Source organism: Phacochoerus africanus, chromosome 6 (assembly GCF_016906955.1).
Source record: "Phacochoerus africanus isolate WHEZ1 chromosome 6, ROS_Pafr_v1, whole genome shotgun sequence".
In the NCBI taxonomy this organism is placed as follows: Eukaryota; Metazoa; Chordata; class Mammalia; order Artiodactyla; family Suidae; genus Phacochoerus; species Phacochoerus africanus.
Window position 1 is genome coordinate 15,053,072 of NC_062549.1, and position 27,219 is coordinate 15,080,290.

General features: G+C 46.0%; 3 protein-coding genes across 17 annotated transcripts in view; 2 read left to right on the forward strand and 1 right to left on the reverse strand.

Annotated features, from left to right (window-relative positions):
- The window catches only part of MTSS1 (MTSS I-BAR domain containing 1), a 171,360-nt gene extending 167,399 nt beyond the window's left edge, over positions 1-3,961 (forward strand). For all 9 annotated transcript variants that reach the window (XM_047783276.1, XM_047783280.1, XM_047783281.1 and 6 more), the window contains one exon: positions 1,164-3,961. In XM_047783276.1, coding sequence (XP_047639232.1) covers positions 1,164-1,864 — 701 coding nt within the window. In that variant the 3' untranslated portion in view covers positions 1,865-3,961. The remainder of the gene's footprint in view (positions 1-1,163) is intronic.
- Positions 3,962-5,935: 1,974 nt separating this feature from the next.
- Positions 5,936-13,907, reverse strand: NDUFB9 (NADH:ubiquinone oxidoreductase subunit B9). Of its 2 annotated transcripts, none has more exons than XM_047783297.1 (4): positions 13,747-13,907; positions 10,948-11,140; positions 9,725-9,838; positions 5,936-6,151 (listed from the first exon to the last, which is right to left on the reverse strand). In XM_047783297.1, exons 1-4 carry the CDS (start codon positions 13,845-13,847, stop codon positions 6,020-6,022), a joined length of 540 nt encoding a protein of 179 aa, XP_047639253.1. In that variant the 5' UTR covers positions 13,848-13,907; the 3' UTR covers positions 5,936-6,019. The 2 variants fall into 2 exon arrangements, with proteins under 2 accessions (XP_047639253.1, XP_047639254.1); XM_047783298.1 differs by lacking the exon at positions 13,747-13,907 and adding an exon at positions 13,435-13,644.
- An 8-nt stretch (positions 13,908-13,915) lies between these two features.
- TATDN1 (TatD DNase domain containing 1) overlaps positions 13,916-27,219 on the forward strand; it is a 44,230-nt gene continuing 30,926 nt past the window's right edge. Inside the window, exons 1-4 of one of the 6 annotated variants that reach the window (XM_047783291.1) lie at positions 13,954-13,993; positions 22,830-22,960; positions 24,332-24,378; positions 26,838-26,903. In XM_047783291.1, the coding sequence (XP_047639247.1) occupies positions 24,366-24,378; positions 26,838-26,903 (79 nt within the window). In that variant the 5' untranslated portion in view covers positions 13,954-13,993; positions 22,830-22,960; positions 24,332-24,365. Of the gene's footprint in view, positions 13,994-16,561; positions 16,738-22,829; positions 22,961-24,331; positions 24,379-26,837; positions 26,904-27,219 lie in introns of those variants that run through there. The other 5 variants (XM_047783290.1, XM_047783293.1, XM_047783292.1 and 2 more) reach the window with 5 other exon arrangements.

Consider the following 27,219-nt stretch of genomic DNA (forward strand, 5'->3'; position numbering starts at 1 on the left):
GAGGAGGCAGACGTCTGGCCACAGCAGAGCAGCTTGGAATGCTCTGGAGGGCCCGTCTGTCACTATCGGGTAGCTGCCATCCAAGGCAGTGGCTAGGCTTTCACAGCTTTGCTTGTGTTCGGCGATCAGGGTACAGGGCAGTTCCCCAGTTGAATCAGACAGATGCTGTTGATGATAATGACATTATGTGTGTTGGGCACTTTGTGTGCTAAGCACTCGATTTTCCTGTTTACCCTTTACAATGGCTTATGTACTATGTGTTTTTGTACCCATTGTACATATGTAGAGACTGAGGCTTAGAAACTTGCCCAAGTGCACTCAACTAATAAGAAGCAGAGTGAGTCATTTGAATCTAAGGTCTGTCAGAGTCTGAAGTCCAGACTCAACCTATCCCAGCCAAATTCTCTGTGAACCTGCCCCCTCACCCCCTGCCCACTGACAAGCCTCTTGGCAGTCCGTCGGTGCAAGTCTCAATCTAGGGGACATTCGGCAATGCTGGCGGACATTTTTGGTTGTGGCACTGGAGGGGGTGCTCCTAGCATCTAGATGTCCAAGGATGCTGCTCAACACCTTCTAATACACAGCACAGCCCTCCCCCCAGCTCAGCACTGACCTGGCCCAGATGGCAGAGTGCTGCTGTTCAGCAACGTGCTCTGAGATGCCCCCGCCACATGACCCCATATTTGGAGAGGACATGAGCACACCTCACTGGTGGGACCTATCTTTGTGCTTGTTTCCGGAGACTCGTTGCTAGTGGCTCCATTGTTTTTCTAGCCTCGAGCGTTGATTTCAAGGCAGGTAGTAAGCTCTGTGATGGTCCGTGTGGAGGTCGCTTCTTGTGTCAAATTCCAGGTTATTTCCTTGTTCCACCCCCTTGACTCCTCCCAGGGAGGCTCAGAGGTGGCCTCACTGCAGCCCGGCAGGTTTGTGTTCTTCACCACCCAGCCCTCAGAGGGCCGGCCTGCTGTGTCCGCTGAACAAAATGACCCTCCCTGTCGAGGGTTTTTAGATGCTGGGGACTTCAAAGGATGGCCACGAACCCGGGGAAGCTGGGGATGAGTTTGTGGGTGAAGTTCCTGGCCTCTGGTGCCTCTTGCCCTCCCCGAAAGAATCCAGAAGCCCTGCTGCTGCCTTGGAGACTTCTAATCAGATCCCATGATCAGTTTCAGATTACGATTATTTCTCTGTAAGCGGTGACCAGGAGGCCGATCAGCAGGAGTTTGACAAATCCTCCACCATCCCAAGAAACAGTGACATCAGCCAGTCCTACCGACGGATGTTCCAAGCCAAGCGTCCGGCCTCGACTGCTGGCCTCCCCACCACCCTTGGACCCGCTATGGTCACCCCAGGGGTTGCAACCATCCGACGGACCCCTTCCACCAAGCCTTCTGTCCGCCGGGGGACCATAGGAGCCGGTCCCATCCCCATCAAGACCCCCGTGATCCCTGTCAAGACCCCCACGGTCCCAGATCTCCCTGGGGTGCTGCCGGCCCCTCCCGATGGGCCCGAGGAGCGGGGTGAGCACAGCCCCGAGTCACCGTCCGTGAGCGAGGGCCCCCAGGGTGTCACCGGCATGCCCTCCTCCACGTGGAGCGGCCAAGCCTCCGTCAACCCTCCTCTTCCAGGCCCCAAGCCAAGCATCCCTGAGGAGCACAGACAGGCGATTCCAGAAAGCGAGGCCGAAGACCAGGAAAGGGATCCCCCAAGTGCCACTGCCTCCCCAGGCCAGACTGCAGAGAGTGACCCTGCAGACCTGAGCCCGAGGGAGGCCCCGCAGGGTGAAGACATGCTCAACGCCATCCGCAGGGGCGTGAAGCTGAAGAAGACCACGACCAACGACCGCTCGGCCCCCCGCTTCTCTTAGGCTCCCAAGCAGTGCTGCCAGTGGGGCCTGAACTGGCTGATTAACAAAACCTAATTGGTCTTGATCCATTCCAATCTAGAATCAGACGAAAGATTTTGTAGGCAACTAGAACACAGCTCTTTTGAAAATACCCAACACCTTTAGATAAGTATTCAAAGCAACACATGTAACTGACATAACCCTGATCTTTTAATTTGTAAATACTGACCGTTTTCTTTCTGCACATTTTAATCTTAGTTTCCCTTTTGATTTTTCTGAAGGTGCCAAATTCCATTTAACTTTTTTACAAGTCTTTGTAAAATTTTAAATGCATAAGGGGTCAGGGGGAGGTCGGGCAGGGGAACCACGAAGTAGTTAATTTCAGAAAAAAAGGGTAACTATACTTAGCCTTTTCGGTTTTTTTTGTTTTGTTTTGTTTCTTGCAGGCTTTTGTAGATGCATTGTAGTAGTCTGGCTTAGAAGCAAATTCAAGTTATTTTAATGTACAAACAAAATGGAAAAAGGGGTAAAAGTTCTTATTCAAATGTACCAAGTTCTGGATGAGGAAAGCAGGGGTCACGATTGATGAGCAATATTCGGAGGGAAGTCAGCTGGAGATGGTAGACGGGGTTGGGGTTGGGGTTGGGGGGGAGGGTCGTGGGAGGGGCACACCGTCAGCATAGCCAATCCTGTTACATTTAAGAGTAGCCTTGTAGGTTGAATTTCTAGTAGCTTCACGGTAAATGCATCCAAATAAGCCATACCGGATTGCAGTGTTTGTCTCCGTAGGGCGCGTAAGGACTTCCTTTCTCCCACGATTCCTCTTGACTGCACCCAGCACCCACCTCCCGTCCCGTGCATGCTGCTGCCACTGGGTAGACGTAGAATCCCCCACTTCCGTTACTCGTCTGTTATACCCACTTTCACTGAATCCAAATACATCCAAAAGGGTAAGGCAGTTTTTGAAATGTGAAGACATTTTAAAATGATAGCAGGGAATTCTTAGATATAGCAAATGCCTTCTACTTAACTGTGCCCAGCAGGCTGGGCCGTTGAAAAGCCCAAATATTTTGAAAAAACTCAAACGGATTTAACAAGGGTAACCAGCCTGGAGTCCAGCAACTTGCCAATGTGTTTACCAGTCTGGGGGCTTGTTTTTCTTATCTTCTTTTAAATAAATGGCAGTTAATTGGCTTCATACGGAAACATCGATGAGAGGAGGATTGAGTTCTTGTCACTGGGAATCTGACCACTATACTGTCCCTTTTTTTTTTTTTTTTTTGGTATTCTAGGTAATGTTTTTTGGAATGGACTTATTATGTCTTTTGTTTTTTAGGTGAAAGTTAAATTTGTTGTAATGCCCATTCCCTAAAGCCAACAGAGGTTTGTAGATTTAAAGGGGTCACATTTAGAGAATGCAGTGGTGTTTAAAAAGGAAAGCCAGCCCTGAGTCGTCAGGTCAGTTGAATGTGCTTGTCTGGGGTCCCGACCTCTCAAGGGAAAGGAGCCTGGTGGACCCCACAGACCCTGCAGATCTGTTGGCTCTAATCCTCAATTACATAATCTTATGCTTTAATACGTAACTGCATTGGATGTGACAGAAACGTACCTGTATAGTCACTGTTCTATATATTAACCTTTAACACTGCTGTGATTGCTCAAGAACACTTTATGTTATGGCTTTCAAGCAAAGGCATGATTATTAGAAACTATTTAAGCTTTTTTTCTTTGAAAAACAAGCTCCTTTTACAGAATATAAGCAACAGTAGTGCCTGTGGTTTAGCCCACCAATCTTGATGACTAAAAGTAGCTGATGCATTGTGCATATGATGCTTGAGATGGTTTTTGCAAAAGCAGAAATCACTGCAAGGTAATTACAATAGATAAAAGTGGTATTTTAAACCTTTGAAATAAATGGATGTAACTGTACCGCGGTACAGCTTTTCACTTGTTTAGTTTTTAAACGTTAGTATAATCTGAATAAATTTAATATAAAATGTTGCCAAATTCAATGTAGAAAGAATGTGACAAAACACTTTGGGTAGTTCTGTTTGTGTTTTTGCATATTGTAAAAGCAGTGTCACAGCTAAAAATAAAGAAATCGTTTCTAAAGGTAAATTATTGTGCTTTAGTTGCTAGTTTGTACCGAGAGTTGACCTCTCCCTGTGCAGTTTTTTGTTCTAAACTTGTATAAATAACAATTGTGTAATGTGTCTCCCTTCTACCTTGTAATAGTTGCTTCAGCCTACATTATAAATAAAGAACCACTAGAAAAAAAAAAAAAAAGCCCTGCATTTCAAGTCTTATTAAAATTCAGGTGGAGGTCTTCCTCAAATGTTAGAAGATGGGCTGAGACTCAGATTGAGTTTAGTTACAAAATGACAAAACATAATTTGGGGGATTGTTATGTACCCTAAGGGCACAACTTGCCTGACCTAATAGTTCCAACGAGTTACTAAAAACGATAACTAGCTGGGTTTGGTTGAGTTTTAAAAGTGGCTTTATCTTTGGGGGGGGGGGAGACATTATTAATAGAGTTTTGTTACCTTTTTCTTTCCCCCTCTTTTTAGGGCCACACTTATGGCATATGGAAGTTCCCAGGCTCTGGGTCGAATCAGAAGTGCAGCTGCCAGCCCATACCATAGCCAACAGCTACATCTGTGAACCTCACCACAGGTCACAGCGATGCCAGATCCTTAACCTACTGAGTAAGGCCAGGGATCAAACCCACATCCTCATGGATACTAGTCAGGTTGTTACAGCTGAGCCACAACGGGAACTCCTACCTGTACCTTTGTGTCTGCAGACAGTCCAAGCTACAGTAGAGGAAGCAAAGCTGGAGAACTGCCTTCAGAATAAGTAGAGAGTGTCATCTTGTTTGGATCCTTTAACCCCAGCCATCAAACTCCACTCCTGAGAACCCCAGAGTTCCCTTGTGGCACAGTGGGTTAGGGATCTGGCTGTTGTCACTGCAGCAGCTCGGGTTGCTGCTCTGGTGAGGATTCGGTCCCTGGCCTGGGAACTTCCACATGCCACAGACTCGGCCAAAAAAAGATTACTGTGAGAGAATCTTATTAAATCCATGTTTATTTGTTGAATGTGTGCTTCTTAGAGTGGTCCTTTGGTCAAAGCTAACATTCCACTAGTGAACTCTTTAGAAAACTGAAGAAATACATCCTCAGTATTGGCAAACTGTCACTCTCAGCTTTTAATGCCTTCCAGTCACTACAGTTAATCTTTCAACTCGAGTTTATTCCAGTAAATCTTTTTTTTTTTTTGTCTTTTTGCTATTTCTCTGGGCTGCTCCCACGGCACATGAAGGTTCCCAGGCTAGGGGTCTCATCGGAGCTGTAGCCACCGGCCTACGCCAGAGCCACAGCAACGTGGGATCCGAGCCGCATCTGCAACCTACACCACAGCTCACGGCAACACCGGATCGTTAACCCACTGAGCAAGGGCAGGGACCGAACCCGCAACCTCATGGTTCCTAGTCGGATTCGTGAACCACTGCGCCACGACGGGAACTCCATAGTCCAGTAAATCTTGCATCTGGCTCTCCTGCAGTTTTCTTTTCTTTTTTTTAAACAGCTGCACCTGTGGCTTATGGAAGTTCCTAGGCCGCTGAGCTGGGGGTAGAACTTATACCTCTGCAGTGACCCCAGCTGCTGTGCCACAAGGGGAACTCCTGCAGTTGTCCCCTTAATAGCACATGTTGCCTATAAGACTTAATGGGGAAGAAAAGAACATACTTTAGGAGTTCCCGTCTTGGTGCAGTGGAAACAAATCCAACTAGGAAACATGAGGTTGCGGGGTTTGATCCCTGGCCTTGCTCAGTGGGTTAAGGATCTGGTGGTGTGGTGAGCTGAGATGCAGATCGCAGACGCGACTTGGATCTGGTGTTGCTATGGCTCTGGTGTAGGCCAGCAGCTACGGTTCTGATTGGACCCCAAGCCTGGGAACCTCCATATGCCACGGGTGCGGCCCTAAAAGGACAAAAGAAGAAAAGAAAACATACTTTACGTGCACAGCTAGTAAGAAAACGACAGTGGCCCAGTCACCCAGCATCCTGTGCCCCTCAGAACACATTGGCCATACCATATTGAGTTATTTTATTAGGGCAAGCGTATGTCCTATAATTTATTTCACTTGCACATGGGACTGGTGAGGCATCTTCCCCTACATGGGCCGTTCTCGGGGCCTGGTCACAATATGCCACCACAGTGGGGGCAAATCACCTTCCTTTCGGGCTGGAGGCAAAGCTTCAGTTCTGGGACCGCCAAGTGGGGTTTCCTCCTGCAGCTGCTTAACCTACAGGAGGGTAAGGAACAACAGAAAAGGAGGTGAACTGACGGTCCAGTCTCTGCCCCAGAGAAGTGTCAGCAGTGCTTCTGCGGTGTCACATGACACACTGATCCTCACTACTGAAGTGTATTATTTTTATGTCCACATTTTAACTCAAACACCAAAGCTGTTCTCCTTTAAGGTGTTCCCATTCTTAAGACAGCAAAGCTGAGAAGAAACCCTCCTGCCCCGCCTCTTACTCATTAAGCAAAACCCCTACAACTGACCATTCCAATTCCCCCTCGTTAGGATCCCCCCACCTGTTTAAATGTTTATTCTTATGTTTCAGCTAAGCAGTCTCCAAAAGCACCCTTCAGAAACCTCAATTTGAATATACTAGGAGTATTGAAAGCCCCACGAATAGCAACCAAGACAGAACATGAGATCACATATGCAAATACGCTCAGTTCTGTCCCCTGCTGCCAGCGATCTCCAAGACCGTCACGTCACAAAGGAGGAGACCCGAGACACCCACTTTCCAGATCCATGATTTTCTGAAGCTTCCTCCAGAAAAACCAATTCCAGATTGTAGCTAACCCAAGCCTCAAGCACATGTGCCATTTAATAATATTGACAGAATAAGTAAAGGAGAAACTGTTTTGGTTTTTTTGTTTGTTTGTTTCAGTCACGGCCTCAGCGTTCAGAAATTCCCAGGCCAGGAACTGAACCCACGCCACAGCAGCAACCCAAGCCACTGCAGTGACAATGCTGAATCCTTAACCTGCTGGGCCACACGAGAACTCCGAGGAGGACTGATTTTGCAGAGGAGGTTATCATATTATCACCTGCAGAATTAACCTGCTGCTCTCCATAAATAAATATACTCTAAGTTCCCAAATGCTGAGACCCTTCATAGAAAATACTGCCCTCCTTGATCACAAGTCATGAATTCAAGTAGTGAATCCAACCAGTGTCCCCCTTGCAGCTCATTTGCTTAAATGTCCCCTTGAAAATAATTCTTGAAACTCCCAGCAGCTGCCAGTTCATAGGTCCTCACACCCAAGTCGCCCTTCTCTGCATCAGCCCCCATCTACTTCCCTCCTTAATCCAGCAAGACAACCACTCCCTCTTGAATAACCTCAAGGGCCCCATCGCTCTCAATGGCAGACAACCATGTGTCTACCTTCAAGCCTGCGCGCCTATACAGCTCAGTATTACTAAAGTCACAATGCAGATGTTCCCAACTTCAGATGGGCCTTCACTACCGCGTGCCAACCTTGCTGCTGTTCTCCAGCAAGCTCATCTTCTCCCCACGATTTTCACATCTTTTCCAGTTTCTCCAAACACACAGCACTCCCTTTCGGGCTTTTCCTCTTATTTCACTTGAAATAGAGAAGCTCTGACATTGAAGTCTGTCACTTCCCTATCATCAAAACTTCTGGCCCAAAGATATTTATGTACATCACTGTCCGATTAGAATGGAGTTAGAATCTCTCCTTTCAGGACCCCATCTCTCCTCAAAATCTTGCCTTTTGTACCTCTTCCATCTCTCTGCAACACTCTCAATTTCTTGATCACTGCAAATCTAGTCAGCATATACAGATTATTATATAGCTTAAACGAAAATCGTCTCTTAGCCTCCAGTTACTGGCCCATTTCTCTGTTCTCCTCAGAGGTCCAAGGACAGTCCTCCCTCCCTCCAGTTTTCTCTCCCTCGCCCTCTGACCACCTTTTCTGTGTGATTAGGAAAGGACTGAACCAAGGCCAGCAATGCCCTTAACTGTAGCCCCAATCTGTGGATGTTACTTCCGGCACTCAATCTATTCCACTAAGGCAAGGATGGCTAAGCCCCGCCCACTCCCGAAACACTTTTTCTTGGGCCTGTCACACCCTCCTGGCTCAGTCTCTGGGGTCCTGACCCCTCCAAGTAGGAGGGCCCAAGACTTGTCTCTCTACTCTCTCAAAGAATCACATCCATTTCTGTTGCTTCCTTCCATCTTTATCCAGTTCCTTTACACAGGGAAGGGCACCCACAAGAGGCCATTCACTCCAAATCCCATGGCTTTTAAAACAACTGGTAATTCAAAAACTTCTATTTTGAGCTAAAATCTCAACTGGACCAATTTGGATGTAAGTATTTTTTTTTGTCTTTTTGCCTTTTCTTGGGCCGCTCCCGCGGCATATGGAGTTTCCCAGGCTAGGGGTCTAATCGGAGCTGTAGCCACCGGCTTACGCCAGAGCCACAGCAACTCGGGATCCGAGCCGCGTCTGCAACCTGCACCACAGCTCACGGCAACGCCGGATCGTTAACCCACTGAGCAAGACCAGGGATCGAACCCGCAACCTCATGGTTCCTAGTCGGATTCGTTAACCACTGCACCACGACGGGAACTCCCATTTTTTTTCTTTTTTATTGGCGGTACCTATGACATATGGAAGTTCCCGAGCTAGGGGTCAAGTCGGAGCTGCAAATGAAGCCTACATCACAGCCACGGCAACAGTGGACTGGAGCCACATTTGCAACCCACATCTGCAGCTTGTGGCAATGCCAGATCCTAAACCCACTGAGCAAAGCCAGGGATGGAACCTGTCGGTTCAAGGAGACAATGACAGGTTCTTAACCTGCTGAGTCATTTCGTGAACTCCAAATTTAACATCCTTAAACATAAATTTAAAACTGAACACTTGGAGTTTCCGTTGTGGCACAGCGGAAACGAATCTTGACTAGGAACCATGAGGTTGTGGGTTCGATCCCTGGCGTCGATCAGTGGGTTTAGGATCCGGCGCTGCCGTGAGCTATGGTGTAGGTCATAGATGCGGCTCGGATCTGGTGTTGCTATGGCTGTGGTGTAGGCAGGCAGCTGTAGTTCTGATTCAACCCCTAGCCTGGGAACCTCCATAGGCGGAGATGCAGACCTAAAAAAAAGCAAAAAAATAAAAAAATAAAAATAAAACTGAACACTTGATTGTCCTTCTGACATGTTTCTCCCCTCCCCTTGCCTATCTCAATAACACCACCACCAAACTCCAGATGTTGAAGCTTAAAACCTGGAACTCATTCTTGATTCTTCCTTGTCCTTCATCCCCAATAACCAATCATGCTTCCTATCTCTCCAAACAACATCCTGAATCTCCTTCCAATTCCACCATATCCACTCTAGTGCTGGCTGCCATGATCTCTGAACTAAAACTACTGCAATAACCCCTTGCCCTCTCCACTATATTCTTCACACTACAGCAAGATCAAGCTTTTTAAAATATAAATCAGACATCATGAGTTGAAAAAAAAATGCCCACGGCACTAGTGGAGAAAGTTAAGGGAATGCTGAGTAGAGTAAGGTCAGGAGGCCAAGGACAAGGGAGGGGAAGAGGGGGAGGCAAAATTAGAGAACAGAAAAGCCGAAAGACCAGGGAACATATTTTAATCTATTTTTAAGACAATTGCAAATGTTCCATTTAACACACTTGAAAGTGAAAGTATATCTGAGAGGCAAGGAGCCGAAGTAACTGTCAGAGCCGGAACCTGGACCTCTGCACACGGGGAACAGAACCTCAGCTCCTTCTGGGTGTTGACCACGGAAAAACATAGGCAAGACTCACCTCTCGCTCCCAGCTTTCTCTCCGAAGTCTCTTCCACTGCTCTCTCTTGGCAAAGTAATCAGGATACATGGCTTTCTCAGAAGGATGCCAGTCATCTAAGCACCACTCAGGAACCTGTCGGGAGAGGAAATCACAGCGTCATTCTACGGGACACATTTACATGGCATGGGAAGGGTCTGCTCGTGAGACAGAAAACAAAAATCAAGGAGCTTTTTTTTTTTTTTTTTGTCTTTTTGCCATTTCTTGGGCCGCTCCCGAGGCATATGGAGGTTCTCAGGCTAGGGGTCCAATCGGAGCTGTAGCCGCCGGCCTGCGCCACAGCCACAGCAACACCAGATCTGACTGGGTCTGCAATCTACACCACAGCTCACGGCAACGCCAGATCCTTAACCCACTGAGCAAGGCCTGGGACCAAACCCTCAACCTCAGGGTTCCTAGTTGGATTCCTTAACCACTGAGCCACAACAGGAACTCCCCCAAGGAGCATTTTTTAATTGGACTCTTTTGAACACTATGCAATGGTTGGCAGAGGACCGAGATAAAGGAGAATGCCTTAGAGTAAAACAGCCTAGGGTTGAAAACATACAGCAAGTCAGTCCAAAGAGAACTGGCACCATTCCCCCACCTGCGTTGTCCAGATATCCAGAGTGCTTTATGTTATTTGGATACCACTTAGAATTTCTTAGAAACACTGAGCACCAAATGAAACTGGTTAACTCTGAAGTCTGAAAAAGAATTATTTTCCAAGTCCTTTAGCCCTCTGCCAAAAAAGTATACTGCAAGACCTTGGAACTAAATTTGGAGAGAAAATTCTTTTTTTTTTTTTGGTCTTTTGTCTTTTTAGGGCCGCACCTGCGGCATAATGGAGGTTCCCAGGCTAGGAGTCAAATCGGAGCTGTAGCCGCCAGCCTACACCACAGCCACGCCAGATCCGAGTCACGTCTGTGACCTACACCACAGTTGACGGCAATGCCGGATCCTCAACCCACTGAGTGAAGCCAGGGATTAAACCCGAAACCTCATGGTTCCCAGTCAGATTCGTTTCCGCTGCGCCAGGGCGGGAACTCCTGGAAAGAAAAGTCTTGATAGCACCTGGGAGAGAGCAAACTGACACCTGAGAAAAAGGCTACTGTCAGGAAAGGAATCTCCTAGCTGCCCCTAAAAGGGCAAGTGGTTTCCACGGCTGAGATTTGGGGCTCGAGACCCCTGTGGTGCTCACCCACCTTGTAACACTCGTATCTCTCGTAGGAGGTGCCCCCAGGAGACTCGGGGAAGATGTATGGCTGAGGGTGCTGACCGTACCAGAATTCCTCCTCGGCCTGCCTCAGCAGCTGGGTGGCCTTCACCATATCCTTTTCATTCTTGTGTTCATCAAATCGGGCTCTCATCAAACAAGCAAAGTACCGGTATTTGTCCCTTCAACCAGAATGATTGAGAGATTAGAGCTGTTATCTACTCAATTGGGCAGTATTACCGTCTGACAAGGGGCGGTACTTCCGCTAACGCTTTCCAGGTGAGTAGCGGAACTTCCCAGGCCCTGCCTATGGAGCAGCTGCATCATCATGACAGCTTCCTTGGCAGAGTCCCGAACACCAGCAGCAAAAGCTACTGTACTGTTGTCCTCTTAATGAATTTCCTCCTACCTTGTGCTGGGTGCTAAATTCTGGAGATACAAAGATGTCGAAGGCAGATATTACAGGGTAGAAACAATACTGCTGTAACAGACAAACCTGGGTTTGAATTCTGACCGACACCTTAGGCAAGTGTCAGTTTCTAGAAGAAACCACGGGCAGAGATCATTTCTGGGGCTTTGATAGTATTCCAGGCCTCAGATGACAACGGCCTGAAGCAGGCAATAGTGATGAATGGTGACAGGAGAGAAGCACTTAGACTACAAAGCTATTACAGTGGGCTATCAGGTCAGATTGCTTAGCTCTGAATCTTAGCTCAGCAGTTACTTGCTGTGTAATCTAGGGTAAATTACTTAAAGTAATTAGGCCATGGGTTCCTCCTCCTCCATGACCTTATCGATACCTTAGGGTTGCCCTAAAGACTCGAGAAGGTAAAACATATAAACACACTTCAGACAGTGCTTGGTATACCCCAGGGCCCAGTGTCAGCTACTAATATTATTATACTGGGGAGAGAATTTACAAAAGCCACATCCAATTGTACATGGCAAACAAGTATGTATGTCGTTGGCATAGTGGTTTAGTAGGGAGTTCTTGAAAATAATGCTAAGACTTAAAGCTGAATGATCACTAGGAATACCATTAGCTGAGCCAGGGAATTTGGGAGAAGAACCAAAATGAGGTAGTGAAAAGAGAACAGGTTCCGTTTCAGAGAACTGTAGGTAATTTAACAGCTGGAAATACAGCTCTAGGGACAAATGAGGCTAGGTGTAACAAAGTCCCAGTGTTAGATGGGTTACCCAAACTTTACACAGCAATAACCAAGGGCCTAGGACGGACCCATGCAGAACAAACAGCACTTTGAGGACAAATGGAAGAAAAAACAAAAAATCAATCAAGTACTGGAGAAAAGATTTTAATGAGACTTAAAGAAATGCTAAATTAGTTTTATCATAGTTACTACTTTATCCTTTCTTCTTAAGACTGAACTTTTTCTAAGATGTAGACTTTTTTTTTTTTTTTTTTAAGGGCCACCCCTGTGGCATATGGAGGTTCTCTGGCTAGGGGTCGACTTGGAGCTGTAGCCACTGGCATACTCCAGAGCCACAGCAAAGCAGGATCCAAGCCGAGTCTGTAACCTACACCACAGCTCACAGCAATGCTGGATCCTTAACCCACTGAGCAAGGCCAGGGATCGAACCCACAACTTCATGGTTCCTAGTCGGATTCGTTAACCACCGAGCCATGATGGGAACTCTAGATGTAGAATTCTTTACGGCTCAACTTCCTTCTTATATAACTGATAATTCTCCATGTTATCTATTTGTTTATAGGTCCATCTTCCCCATTTATCCACTAGTTGCTACAGATGAGAAAGAAGCCTTATAGACTTATTTATGCATCAGTCAGCATACACCTGGAATGCAAATTCTGTCAGATGAATGTATAAGGAGAAATTAGGGAAGTAATTAATCTTACAACCTTGAACCTGGCCATCTTCCTACTTAGCAAAGAGAAGTAGGTCAATGACTTTACAATAAGCCCATATATGCAATCAAGGATCCTTTCCACAACTCTTCCAGATGTACTCAGTTTCTCATTGTTTAGAGGTTTTCCTCAAAGGCCCTTCTTTGTGGGACAAGGTTTTAGGATTTGGCTAAGGGAGTGGAGGTCTGGCATTCACACATTTTGGGTTGTCACCCCACCATGCATTGCGTGTAGGTCACAAAAATCTGTATGTTTTATGAATATGTTCTATGACTAGTCTTAGATGAAGAGAGAGAGATGATGAGAATTCATGCAATGTGAAGATAATAAAAAGGAATGGATGAAGCTAAAACAAGAAAAGCTGATGGGAGGGATAATGATGCTTTGTGGTTAAGACACATGAGTTTTAATCCTGGCTGGCCACTTACCAGATTCAGGGCCTTGAACAAATTACTCTCTAGCTTCTCTCTCCTCATCTATAAAATAAGGCCAAATAATCCCTAACTCCCAGAGTTGTGAGGACAAGAGAAAATACGCATAGATTATTACTGCTAATATTAGGAACGAGAAGGTCATGAAGAAAACTATTACTTGGTGAACGCTGGAGGCACTTTCTTAATCGACATGCCACCCTCGACACTGGGTCCTCTGTCCATTTTCCTGATCAGAAAAGTGAGGCCTGGGCCAAATAAGCAATTCTTCAAGGTCTCGCGCACCTGCGGGCGACGAAGTCTGCATTCGAACCCGGGTCTACGCGGGGGCTCTGTGGGTCGAGACGTCGCCTTCCCACCCCGTCCCCGAAGTCCTTGACACCCCTCTCCCCTCCCCCCGGTCACTAGGGCCTCTCGGCCTCCGTGGAGGCCTCCGCCTCACCTCCCCGCGCCGTGGGTCCCCCTCTCTCACCTGTGGACGCACCACGACTCCAGGTGGCGAAGCGCCCGCTTATAAAGCCGCAGCACCTTCTGCTGGTGGGTCAGGTAGGCCGCCGGCGCCGAGAAAGCCATGACGGCCCGCTCACCTTCAGCGGCCGCGGGCGCTGCCGGAAAACGAGGGGTGGGGCTTCCCCGGAAGGGCGGGGCGAGCGGCGGCCACTTCCGCTTCCGCCAGGGAGGAGCCAGGGCTGCAGTCATGAGCCGGTTCAAGTTCGTGGGTAAGACTTTTCCTGGATCTTTGGCCTTGCAATCCTCAGGCGTCGCCCACCGCCGCCGGAGGGCCCAGGATGTGAGCTCTCCGGGTCTTTGCGGGTTGAAAGTGCACCCTATGGAAGAGGGCGCGGGGAGGCTTCTGGGTGCTAATAATGTTCAGGATCGCGGTTTGGGTGCTGGCTTCACGGGTGTGCTTATTTGTGGAAATTCACGAGCTGCATTATGATTTATGCTTTTCCCAGCATGCGTTGTATTGAATAAAAAGATAAAAGGAGGCAGAGCTACCAAAAAAACCCCAGAAGGCCAGTCCCTAGCTGACCCTCCATCCCTCCTGCACCTTCCGCCTCTTCCCGTCTCCGTGGTGGAGAGGATAGCTTCGAGGCACCCGTTTATTCGCTAATTCTTGCGTTCATATCACAGTTACTGAACGACCCTGGTTCGACCCTGGTTTGCCCGGCACCGGCCTAGGAATACAGGCCAGGTCCTTGCTCTGCTGGCATCCCCATCTGGTGGGGAAACTGACGGCATAAATAGCGGGAAGAGAAACAAGTTCTATTACCTGACAAGTACGGTAATCCATTCAGCATGGGTAGAACAAGAGAGGGAAAATGCGACAGAAACTAAAGGAATAAGCATACTTGTATCAGGCATTTACAAGTATGGGACAGTGTGAGAGCTAGGATTGGAAGGGTAACTTGGGACTCGAATGTCTTGATGAGGTTAATTTTACTGTGTATAGAGTAGAGCCTCGCTGAAGACTTTTCACCAGGAGCATTCATTAAGTAAATCATTGAGGGCCAGTACATATTGGGGGCCCTGGGCTATGGGATACAGCAGTGGGTAAAGCTGGGCATGATCCTTGTTTTTGTGAAGTTTCCAGCTACTTGAAGGTGGAAAATGACAGTAATCACATCTCTGCTTTAGTACGGTAATCCTGACAGCTGTTAGGTTTGGTGAGGCGTAGGGAGAGGCAGGGAAGCATTTCAGAGCTTGAACTAGGACACCGGAAACGGGAGAGACAAAGAGGAGAGAGATACATATGCAGCGTTTAGCAGCTGAGTGTTTATGTCAGATAAAGGAGAGAACAGAGATGATTCAGGGTTGGGATAAATAACCTAAATGTGAAATGGAAGCGTAATGGGAGTGGCTGGGTGCTACAGCCAGATCTGTTTGGATTCGGTTAAGTTTCAGATTCTTATAGGACCTTTTGGGTAGAGATATTTACTGGGCAATTGGAAATGTCTGGCACTCAGGAGAGAGGTTAAGATTATAAATTTAGATCTGAGAGTTAATTTAAGTGACATTTTTCCCAAAGACATTGTACTAAGTATGTGGAATTGTAAAAAGAATCTGGGGAGTTCTGGTGTGCTGCAGTGAGCTAAGAATCCAACTGTAGCAGTTCAGGTCGCTGCTGAGGACAGGTTGGGCCCCCAGCCAGGTGCAGTGAGTTAAAGGATGCGGTTTTGCCGCAGCTGCAATGTAGGTTGCAGCTGCAGCTCGAATTCAATCTCTTGCATATGCTGTGGGCGTGGCCACTTAAAAAAACAAAGAGTCTGGTGGTATAGTTAGTTTTCACACTGGAGGGTCTGTACAGTCAAAAGCAAGGGCAGGGAGAATGTGTTAAGTGCCACAAAAGAGTTTTTTGTTTTTTGGTTTTTTTTGTCTTTTTGCTTTTTCTAGGGCTGCTTCCCACGGTATATGGAGGTTCCCAGGCTAGGGGTCTAATCGGAGCTGTAGCTGCCGGCCTATGCCACAGCCACAGCCACACAGGATCCGAGTCGAGTCTGCAACCTCCACCACAGCTCACAGCAACGCCGGATCCTAACCCACTGAGCAAGGCCAGGGATAGAACCTGCAACCTCATGGCTCCTAGTCGGATTCATTAACCACTGAGCCACGACGGGAACTCCACAAAAGACGTTTTTTTAAAAGGCTGAGGGAGAGCCTTGGGTGGGGTTGAGGGGCAGTAGATCCTCACAAACTCTAAACACTTTCCAGGTGTCTCAGCCTCTTTACTCCAATCTCTGATAAACTGATGGGGGAGATGGAGTAAGAGCCATGAAACACTTACCAAAGAAAAGACTTTTTTTTTCAAGGTTTGTGTTTGTAATAAAAAAATTAAACCCCTGTCTCAAGTTTTGTCTCCTTAAATTCATCCTCTATGTAGCCTCCATAGTATAAAAAACATATCAGCTACATTTTTCTTCTCCTTCAAATATTTCAGTCACCATCCTTGGGCCAGCTGAAATGTCTTATCATGGCACACAGAATGCCTTTCTGTGGCCTGGTCCTGCCGCCTTTTCCAGGCTCACTCTTTTTATGCCCTATGAGCACTTTGGAGGTGCTGTTTCTTGTCTCCGACAAGGTTTTAGAGTGGTAGTTTGGGGCCACTGGGCCCTACCTCTAATATCCTACTGACTCCTCTCTTGCCTAGTTGATTTTTCACTTGTTCCTTAAGACTACATAACTCTACCCTATGTCACATTAGTTTTTAATTAAATATGTATCTGTCTTTCCCACTAGATGCACTCTTTTCAGGCAGATAATCGGTGGTATTTATCTTTGTTTCCTAGGGCTGGTACGGTGACTATTCAGTGGAAGTATGAATGAGTAGGTCAAAGAATGTGTAATTTTAGTACCAAGATGGCAAGAAAATTGATAAAGGAATCTAAACCAGATAAGCTAGAAAAAACTTCTTTAAGAAGATGAATTTCATTGGAATAAATTTTTTTCTGCATAATCCCCTGAGGTAACTGGTGTTTAAATTATATCCATCCCTAATTTTTAAATAAATTTACACAGGATCATAAAAATACACAAATAGATGTTTTGGTCTTATAACAAAAATGGGATCATACTACACATTCTGTCTTTGTTGTTCTGACTTACTGATAGTTAATATTTATTCCATGCTGTTTAAAAAGTTCTTCTTATGACCTGTTGCATGAATGTCTGCCTGAGCAGGAGTTCCCACTGTGGTGCAGTGGGTTAATGATCTGGCTTGTCTCTGTGGCAGCACCAGTTCAGTCTCCAGCCTGGCCCTGTAGATTAAGGATCCGGCATGGCCACAGCTGAGGCTCAGATTTGATCCCTGGCCTAGGAACTTCCACATACTGTGGGGTGCTGCCAGAAAAGACAAAAAAAGTCATGAGCCGTACTTTGAAAAACACCATATCAGACCCAGGGACAACTGGTCCATGAACAAGCTGTACATGAAACAGGTGCATGAGAAACTAAACCAGTGTTTAAAGACAGCCTTAGCTTTTGATTTAGAACAGCTTCTACATCTTTCCCTTCTCAAATTGCGTGACTACTGGCTGCCCAACACAACTACTTCAGTGTTTCTAACATGGGGGTGGAGGGCAGGAAGCAGAAGTATGTATTTTGTGTTTTATCAGAAACATTGCTGTCTCCTAGAGGACCCTTCAAGATTGTGTCCTAGGTTATGCTTAAGACTAATTTCTGTGACATTGAGTTTCATACCACAGGTGATTATATACTCAAGCTGCGTAGTAATACGAATCTATGCTTAATTATTGCAAGGTGATAGAACTTGGGACATAGTGGAAGGTCCCTTTTCAGTGCTGGCCCATCTGTGCTGGGAAACTTGCCTGCCAAAGTTCACTTAAGGGCATGGAGTGGATTATATATCCCAGGGTGGTAGGGGTGGTAGCAATGATGTATAAATCTTGATGTATTTGCAAAATTTCCTTGGATATTTTGTGTTACCTCTGAAATAACATGGTGTCCTTTTAAAATTAAAAGAATCTGGAGGAGTTCCCGTCGTGGCGCAGTGGTTAACGAATCTGACTAGGAACCATGAGGTTGCGGGTTCGGTCCCTGCCCTTGCTCAGTGGGTTAACGATCCGGCGTTGCCGTGAGCTGTAGTGTAGGTTGCAGACGCGGCTCGGATCCCGCGTTGCTGTGGCTCTGGCGTAGGCTGGTGGCTACAGCTTCGATTGGACCCCTAGCCTGGGAACCTCCATATGCCACACGGGAGTGGCCCTAGAAATAGCAAAAAGACAAAAAAAAAAAAAATAAAAAAAATAAAAATAAAAGAATCTGGAGTTCCCTTCGTGGCTCAGCGGTTAATGAACCCAACTAGAATCCATGAGGATGCGAGTTCAGTCCCTGGCCTTGCTCAGTGAGTTCAGGATCCGGCATTGTGGTGAGCTGTGGTGTAGGTCACAGACTCAGCTTGGATCCTGCTCTGCTGTGGCTGTGGTGTAGGCCGGCAGCTGTAGCTCCGATTCAACCTCTAGCCTGGGAAACTCCATATACCGAGAGTGCAGGCCTAAAAAGCAAAATAAATGAATAAATGAAATAACAAGAATCTTCCAAAGTAAAGTTGATACTCCAGGGAATCTCAAGAGTGACAGTGTTCTCTGAAACACCCCTAGTTTGTGAAGCACAGGTGAGATGATGCCTATCGTAGTAGCCTCTGCTCCCACTCCCACCAAATGAGCCAGTGAGAAAGGAGCTGGCAGTAATTAGTAACATAACTACATCTTGGGACCAACTAGCTGGGGCCTCTTAGGTATCTAAGGTTTATCTATAGCTGTGTTCTTTTAACAGGGTTCTAATCCTGCCCTTTGTCCCTAGAAGCAGGCCGGTTGGGGTTGCTGGCTGTCTCTTCTGAATCTCATTTCGATAGGGACTGCGCCTTATCTTCTGTTCTTTGTCCTGAATTCCCCTGGGCAACCTGGTCCTCATTCATTCATTAACTCTACAAATACTTCACTGAATCTCCACTGTGTGCCACGCAGTGTGCTGAATGCTGGGACTCCGTGGGTAGGTCAGGGTCTGGTGGTGGAGACAAACAGCCCCTCAAGTGCCACGATGACTTTTTACCACAAGAGGGCACTGAAGAAAAGGAACATGGGTCTCTGGGCATTTGATGAGGAACAAAACTTAAAGACTGGAAGGTCTGAAAAGGCTTCCTTGAGGAAGTTCACTTGGGCTGCGTTCTGAATGATTGAGCGTGAGGCAGAGAAAGGCAGAAGGAAGGTCCCGAACAGAACAGCCTGTGCAGACATCCTGTGGCAGGAAGGTGCATCGCACTTGTGAGCAAGCGAAAGAAGACCAGTGGGTCTGAAGGGGTTGAGGGAGGAAGGAGAATGATACGGAATGCATTGGAGATTTGCAGAGCTGCGATTATTTGTGTTAATGATGTGAGTATCAAGAGTGACAGTGGAGAGTCCCCTGAATGAAAAGAAACCCTCATCAAATGCAGAACAGAATGAACGGGGGCCGAAGTGGATCCAGGCTGGCTTTGGCTGAGAGTGTTGTGGTAGTAGTGGAGGCGGCAGAGTACACAGATTCGAGAGATGAGAGAAAACCCACCTATTTGGTGTATACAGATTGAGGGAGAAGGTGACATGCAAGATTACCTTAGTCTGTTTGGACTGTGGTAACAAAACACCACAGTCTGGGGAGCTTATAAACAATAACTTTGGAGTTTCTGTCGTGGCTCAGCGGTAACAAACCCGACTAGCATCCATGAAGACACAGGTTTGATTCCTGCCCTCGCCCAGTGGGTTAAGGGTCCGGTGTTGCCATGAGCTGTGGTGTAGGTCTCAGATGCAGCTCTGAACTTGCATTGCTGTGGCTGTGGTGTAGGCCAGCAGCTCTGGGAATCTCCATATGCCACGGGTTTGGCCCTAAAAAGATAAAATAAATAAATTTTTAAAAGATTTATTTCTCAGAGTTTTGAAGGCTGGGAAATCCTAGATGAGTTGCCAGCACGGTTACATTCTGGTGGGGACCCTCTTCCTGGCCTGCAGTGGGTGCCTTCTCACTCTGTCCTTACATGGTGGAAGGGACACGGGATCTCTCTGAAGGAGCCTCTTTTCTAAAGTGGTCTTGTGCAAGACAGCATCCAGTCCAGGGCCCTGCATTTGCGCGTCCTTTACATTCTTGAATCTAGCACAGAGATTGGCCAACTTTTCCTCGAAGGGTCATAGATATTTTTTGTTTGGCAGGCCGTATGCAACTACTCAGCTCTGACTTTGTCACTCAAAAGCAATTGTGGATACTCTGTAAACAAAGGGTTATGTGTTCCAATAAAACTTTTTTGGATACTGAAACTTGAGTTTCTTATAATTTTTACATGTCACAAAATATATGCTTCTTCTGACTTATTTCTTCCAACTGTTTTAAAATGTAAAACTAGGAAACGAATTCGACTAGGAACCATGAGGTTGTGGGTTCGATCCATGGCCTCACTTGGTGGGTTAAGGATCCGGTGTTGCCATGAGCTGTGGTGAGGTGGCAGATGCAGCTCGGAACTGGTGTTTCTATGGCAGTGGTGTAGGCTGGCAACTATAGCTCTGATTAGACCCCTAGCCTGGGAACCTCCATATGCTGCTGGTGCAGACCTTAAAAAGACAAAATAAATAAATGTAAAACTATCTTTAGCTCAGGAACAAACAAAAATAGGCAATGGCACACAGGCCATAGCTTGCCCTCCCCTTGATCGAGCGAATTTCTTCATGGCACTGTCTTGCACAAGCCATTTGGCTGGTTGTCCCACAAAAGACTTGTCTTCTGGATATGTCTGTTTGCCAGGTGGTTATGTTTATAGCTTGTTCTCCAGTCACCTTTATTTCCTGTTAGCTTGAAGTTATATCTAAAGGCTAAGTCAATCTGAAACCATCTCTATTAAATGCTCTGTTGGCTGACCCTTTGTATCCCTAAGTCATGGCAACAGCAGTATAGACCAGACAGGGAGGCGTCGGCTTGGAGATGTGGTTTTCTTCTGTTTTGAAAAAATAAATCTCCTTGATACTGGAGACAGCTCTTAGCAGTAATGCAGATACAGCTTTTAAAGGCAGCTAATAAAAGAAGAAAATTAATGGAAAAGAAACATTACTTATCCTTATAAGGTGACGTGCCACTAAATGATGAATCCCTCAGTATTCCCCCCAATCAGGGGTAGTGATTGTCCACTTTGCTTCCTTATCTTCCTGTTGGGCTCTCTTGCCCTTATCTCTCGTATACTTAGTTTTTCAAGCTAAAAATTGATGTTTGTACTGGATTTAATTTTTTTTAGTTTATTCTCAATAGGCATACTTTTTTTTTTTTTTTTGGTCTTTTTTGTCTTTTTAGGGACACACCTGCAGCATATGGAGGTTCCCAGGCTAGGGGTCTAATCAGAGCTGTAGCCTCCGGCCTATGCCAGAGCCACAGCAACGCAGGATCCGAGCGGTGTCTGCAACCTACACCACAGCTCACGGCAACACCGGATCCTTAACCCACTGAGCGAGGCCAGGGATAGAACCTGCAACCTCATGATTCCTAGTCTGATTCGTTTCTGCTGCACCACAACAAGAACTCCATCAGTAGACATACTTCTGATAGGATAGGAATTTTTTTAAGTGAGAAGATACTGTTCCATATGTTCCAGAACATTTTGAACAAGTTAAACAGGATTTTGGCTTATTTTCATGGTTGCATCCTTAATCTAAAATATAAACAAACTGACTTACATTTGGCTATTATTTATCTATTTAGTTTTTAGGGCCACACCTGCAGTCTATGCAGGTTCCCAGGCTAGGGGGTCGAATCAAATCTGCACCTGTCAGCCTACCCTACAGCTCACAGCAACGCCGGACCCTTAACCCCCTGATTGAGCCTGCATCCTCATGGATACTAGTCGGGTTCCTTACCGCTGAGCCACAGCAGGAACATCCACATTTGGCTATTTAGTAATGATGTTGAGGGGGTTCCCATGTGGTACAGAAGGTTAAAGATCTGGTGTTGCCACAGCTGTGGTGCAGGCTGCAGCTGCAACGCAGGTTTGATCCCTGGCCCGGGAACTTGTTCATGCCATAGTTTCGGGAAAACAGAAGTGATGTCTTGATTAGGAGCATCAACCACTTAAGGTAGTCTGACACTACAGCTAATGCTGACTAAAATTCCATTTGTTGTGGGCATGGTACAGAATTTATACTGTGCTCAATAATAATAGTGTAATAATTACATTTTATAAGGCTTTTCATTTGCAAGATACTTTCACATTCATTTTCCAGTTTGAGCCACAGTTCTTTCCTGGAAGGAGAAATTTTATGCCCACCCGACTAGTGAGGAAACCGAAGCTCGAAGCTCGGAAGGCCTACTGATGGGCCTAGAATCATTCAGCTAATTCATTGTATTTCTGAGATTTCTGACTCCAAAGCACATTCTGTTTCCAGAACTGCTTTAATTGTATTTCTTGGAATTTGCTTACAGATTGAATACCTTCTGATGATCAGTTCGACCTTTTCATTGACCTCTCCATGTTAATTTGTTAATTATGTTAATCACTCTGATGTGTTTTCTGGGGAGTGGGTGGGTGGGGAGTCGGCAGCCCAGAGGCAGACCAATGTAGGAGGGAGGAGGGCGTCTCATAGGAAGCAGAAGCGAATCAGAGTGTCCAGAAAAAGGAGACACTTCTTCACTAGAGGAGGAAAAACTTGCTCCTGCTCTCTTAGTTTCTGTGGCTGGGCCTAAGAATAAAACTGACACAAGGCAGATTGACAAGAGGAAAGCATACAGTTGTTGTTTTTTTTTTTCTCTCGTGTACATGAGTGTTTTCAAAAGGAAAATGAATATCCAAAGACCCAAAAGCTTACCAAAAGCCCAAGCGGGAAAGTGCTAAGACAAAGGGGCTTAAATTATATAAATTGTGGGACAGGGACTAGGAAAAAAATGGGGAAACTAATGGGAAATAAGAGCTATTTGGGGTTTGGTTGTACAGATCCGTTTTGACTTTGATTCCCAGTCTCTGGTTGATAAAAGTGTTCTTCTCTTCCTGGTACAGAGAGAGCACCTTTCTCATGGGAAATATTATTCTATTTTTAGGTAGAAAGGGGAGATCAGAGAGCCTTTCCTGCATCTGCTGTTTCTAGGCACCTTCAGCTCAGAATAACCAATATGCCAAAGTGGCGTATTTTGGGGTGGCATCCAGAACCCCGTCACCAAACTTGACTAAGGTGAAGCAGCTTTTTTGATTTCAGAGAGAGAGAGCAGTGAGTGATGGCTTGAAGTGAGATCTTAATTCTCTGCTCAGGAATTGAACCTGGGCAGCCTGGATGAAAACCTGGAATCCTAGCCACTAGACTAACTAGGGGCTAGAAGTAGAATTGCCCTGATTCTTGTCCCCTGTTGAAGGCAAGACTGTTTCAAGGAGGCAAAGACTGTAAAAACAGGTATAAAGTTGTTAGAAACACAGTACAACATGTGGGAGAGCACAGAAATACAGAGAATTAGTCTATTTATCTAAAGCAGACGCAAAGCAATAATACACACCCAAAGGAGTTGAGGGTGCTGGTGTCCCCCTCCATGAGAAGCATGCCAGGGAAGTGACTTAAACAACTTATATGGGGCAATTCTTCTGGGTCTTTGTCTTCCTTTGACCAGTTGTCTTGTTTTGTCTTTTACATCTGACCAGACCCAGGGCCCTCCCCCAGTCTGTGTGTGCATCTTTTGGCCAAGATGGATTCCAAAGCAAAGCATGGCGGGAAGGTTACCAGACTTATTGTGGCCTGGCACCCCCTCCCTTTCTGACCCAAAGGACGCATGTGTAGTTGAGATCCCCCTGACCCTGAAGATGGGGAGTACGTGACCTCTTTGTCCTTCTGTCCAAGCAAGGCTCAGCCCCTCTTTTGATCCTGTCATTACCACTGTTTAACAAGTTCACAGAAGACAAGTACCAGTTATTTGCCTTGTGCCTGTGTTATTTCATTCTTGAAGTATAGATACGTGGTTGCTTGTAAATGTTTGTCCTGGAGCCCACTTATCTCCTGCCTCAGGAAGTGTAAATAAGAGGCTGGTTGCAAAGATCTATCCTGCGGCCCATCTAACTCCTGCCTCATATTCATCAAAGGACAGAAAGCAGTTTAATAACTGGCTGAGGAATACTCTTCAGGCAAACTGAATATCAGGAAGAAAAAAAAAAAAAAAAAAAAAGGGCCAAGAGCCACAAGTCACAAGAGATTCTTACAGAAAGGGGACGAAATTGGTGGCGGGGCCAGTGCAGGATACCGTAAAGCCTAAGGCTCACCTGGGTCCAAAGCCGATTACAGATCTTTGAAGTACACTGTGACTTGGAACCTGAAGGACTGACCCACCTCAGGAAGAGGCAGGTTCTAAGAGGAAGTGGCATCACCTGGAATTGGCCTCAGGCTGAGCGTGGAAGAATGATTTACATCCATTCCCCTTAGGGCTGAGACAAGAACATGCCAAAAGTCATTAATTGAGCCTCCAAGTTAATCTTCAGTTTGCTTCTAAAATTAGTATCATAAAGATCGCTGGTTAAATTTGCTTGATGTTCTATTTCATTTCTTTTTCACTTTGTTTTCTAGTAAAAGACTGCTTTGGAAAAATTCTCATCTGTTGATGGCGGAAAGGGGTAAATGGGCCGGAGGAGATGCGGGCGGTTTCTGTGCTCCTAGTGGTCACGCATGGTGGGTGACTCCAGACCAACCCTGTGGAGGATTATTCCAGGCGGAAAGCCCTCTGCTCTCTTCCCTGCATTTCCTTTCTCAGTCTGCCCCTTCCCTTTCCTTATTTGAGAAGAAAGTAGATGCTGATTTCTTGTGATTTGGGCCATTGCATGGAGCCGCTGTATTGTATTTTAGCGTTCGATAACATTTGTGTGTCAACAGCCCTTTAAAAGGTTTCAGTTGTGAACTCCTCTCCTGCCCTCTATTGGCAGACATGCTGCTGCCCAAATGTCTTTGAAGTTTTCTGCATCCTGCCTTTGCCTTGCTGTCACAAAGGGCTAGAATACTCTTCCCCACCATCTCTTGGATCATCTAAATGCCCATTCGTCCTGCAGGGTCTGTCTTAACACTGAAGCAGCACATCTCCTTGAAGCCCAGCTTGGTAGAAATCCGAGTGCAAATACACCAAGAGGAAGCTGGAACTCAGCAGCAATAATTTCAAGATCTATAATGAGGCCACTGCCCTCCCCAGCCATGAACTTGGGAGATTCTCCTAGTGCTAAAAGCTAGAGTGTGTAATTTAAATAAGGAAGGTATTTTTTATTGCCTGTGGTCATCACAAGCTGACACCACATCTTATTTATTCCTCATGTTCCCTTATACCCTACAGCAGGATTTATTAAGAACAGCTCTTGGTTTGGGGGGGGTGGGTGAGAGGAGTCAGAGAGTTTGTTGGAAGAGGCTATCCTGGGCCTTGAAGGATATTTAGCAGTATCCATGGCCTCAAACCTGGATGCAAGGAGCATTCCTCTCAGTGTGACAGCCAGAAGTGAATGCAGACATTGCTGGAGTTCCTGCCATGGCGCAGTGGTTAACGAATCCGACTAGGAACCATGAGGTTGCAGGTTCGATCCCTGGCCTTGCTCAGTGGGTTAAGGATCCAGCGTTGCCGTGAGCTGTGGTGTAGGTTGCAGATGCTGCTCGGATCCTGCATTGCTGTGGCTCTGGCATAAGCCAGCGGCTGCAGCTCTGATTGGACCCCTAGCCTGGGAACCTCCATATACTGTGGAGTTGCCCTAGAAAAGGCAAAAAGACAAAAAAAAAAAAGTGAATACAGACATTGCTGAATGTTGGGAGTGGGGACAGAGGGGAAGGGTCAGAAGACGAGGACTGCAAAATTGCGCTCCAGTGAGAACTCTGCTCTACAGGCACAATGCTTTCTTCCCATCTTCTAGATACAGTAGGTATCTATGCACACTGTATGTAGACTGTATGTCAGCTTCTGAGCTTTAGCTTTCTTCAAGATCTAGCTCTTCTGTGAAGTTTTTTCATCATCTTTCCCAAAGGTGTTATTGCTGTTTCTTGGTGCTCTCAAACACAAAACTGGAAAATAATGATTTACAGACTTAAAGTGTACAGAGCTTCTACTATATACCAACCATTATGCTAGGTTTGAGGGATACAGCACCGAAGAAGATAGACCCTTCTTGCCTCCTGTGGCTTACAGTGCAGCTTATTATATGACAAATCATATTTGCAGTTTCTACAGAAACTAAATTCCTGGAAGGCAGGGACCAAGGGTGGGGTCTTGTTCATTTCTGAATCCCTTAACCCCTTATGTAGTGTTTGCCCAGAGTTGGTCTTCATACATATTTGATGAGTAAAGGAAATAATTTATTGCTCTCTGTGCATTTCTTGCATGACCCTAATTCAGGGTCTCTTCATTGCAGACGTGAGCTCCTCCCTGTTTACAAATGAGGTATCTCGCCTCCATTTGCCCTCTTGAGATCCCACCTTCCACAAAGGCACCTGAATGAGATAGATGTCCAGAATTCAAACCTTAGAAGCCATCGGTGCTTCTTGTTGCATCTGGTATTTTAAAGACAAGTGTCTGTAACACAGCTGAGTCTGTCCTTTTCAGGCCAATCTTCCCTCCACTTCTCTCTAGCAGCCAGATTGGCCTATAGCTCTTCATGATCACTGTGCTGTTTCAAACCCCAGATGCTCTACTTCTGCTGCTGCTTCTTACATATGATTTCCAGCCTTCTCGTGGGTAACTGTAACTCATCCTTTATAATTCAGTTCAAGGATCCCTTCTTTCATGAAGCCTCTTCTGGGCTAATTACCAGTCGAAGTTGGGTGGTCCTCCTCTGTGTCCCACACGCCAGTATCGACCTGTAACTTCTATATTGTCTGTTGCTGAGTCTGACTTCTCAATTCTGCAGTGAGTTTCCTGAGAGCAGGACGTACATCTTTCATCTTTGTATCCCAGGTGTCTAACAAGTGACTGACAAGCAGTAGGCACTTAGATTTTGTTTGAGCGAATGAATGTGTGAATGAAGAAGTTAGTAACAGAATCTTTTATTTAAAATAAAAATTTGAAACAGAGGTTCTTAATGATGTGTTTTATTTTTGCTTTCCACAGATATTGGTATTAACTTGACAGATCCTATGTTCAGAGGAATTTATAGGGGAGTTCAGAAGCATCAAGGTAAATATTTCTTTTATTAAGGTAAATAGTCTGTGAAGACACATTTTCTGCCTCAAGGGAGATCAGAAAATGCCTGATCCACTCTTATAATTGGAATATTAAAGGGTTTATTATGCATCTTGGATAAAACTATAAACAAAGTGAAACATATATAAGCTATATTGGTAAACCATGATCATGAGCATTTCTTTTTTTTTTTTTGTCTTTTTGTCTTTTCTAGGGCTGCTCCCTCGGCATATGGAGGTTCCCACGCTAGGGGTTCAATCAGAGCTGCAGCCGCTGGCCTACACCAGAACCACAGCAACACGGGATCCGA

Excerpts from the sequence above, each read along its gene's own strand:
- NDUFB9 (XM_047783297.1), bottom strand. The coding sequence starts at position 13,847 with ATGGCTTTCTCGGCGCCGGCGGCCTACCTGACCCACCAGCAGAAGGTG. Across the intron at positions 9,839-10,947 it reads AGAGATACGAGTGTTACAAG|GTTCCTGAGTGGTGCTTAGA; the intron begins GTGGGTGAGCAC and ends CTCTCCCGACAG. Across the intron at positions 6,152-9,724 it reads GAGAAAGCTGGGAGCGAGAG|GTTAAGCAGCTGCAGGAGGA; the intron begins GTGAGTCTTGCC and ends ACCCTCCTGTAG.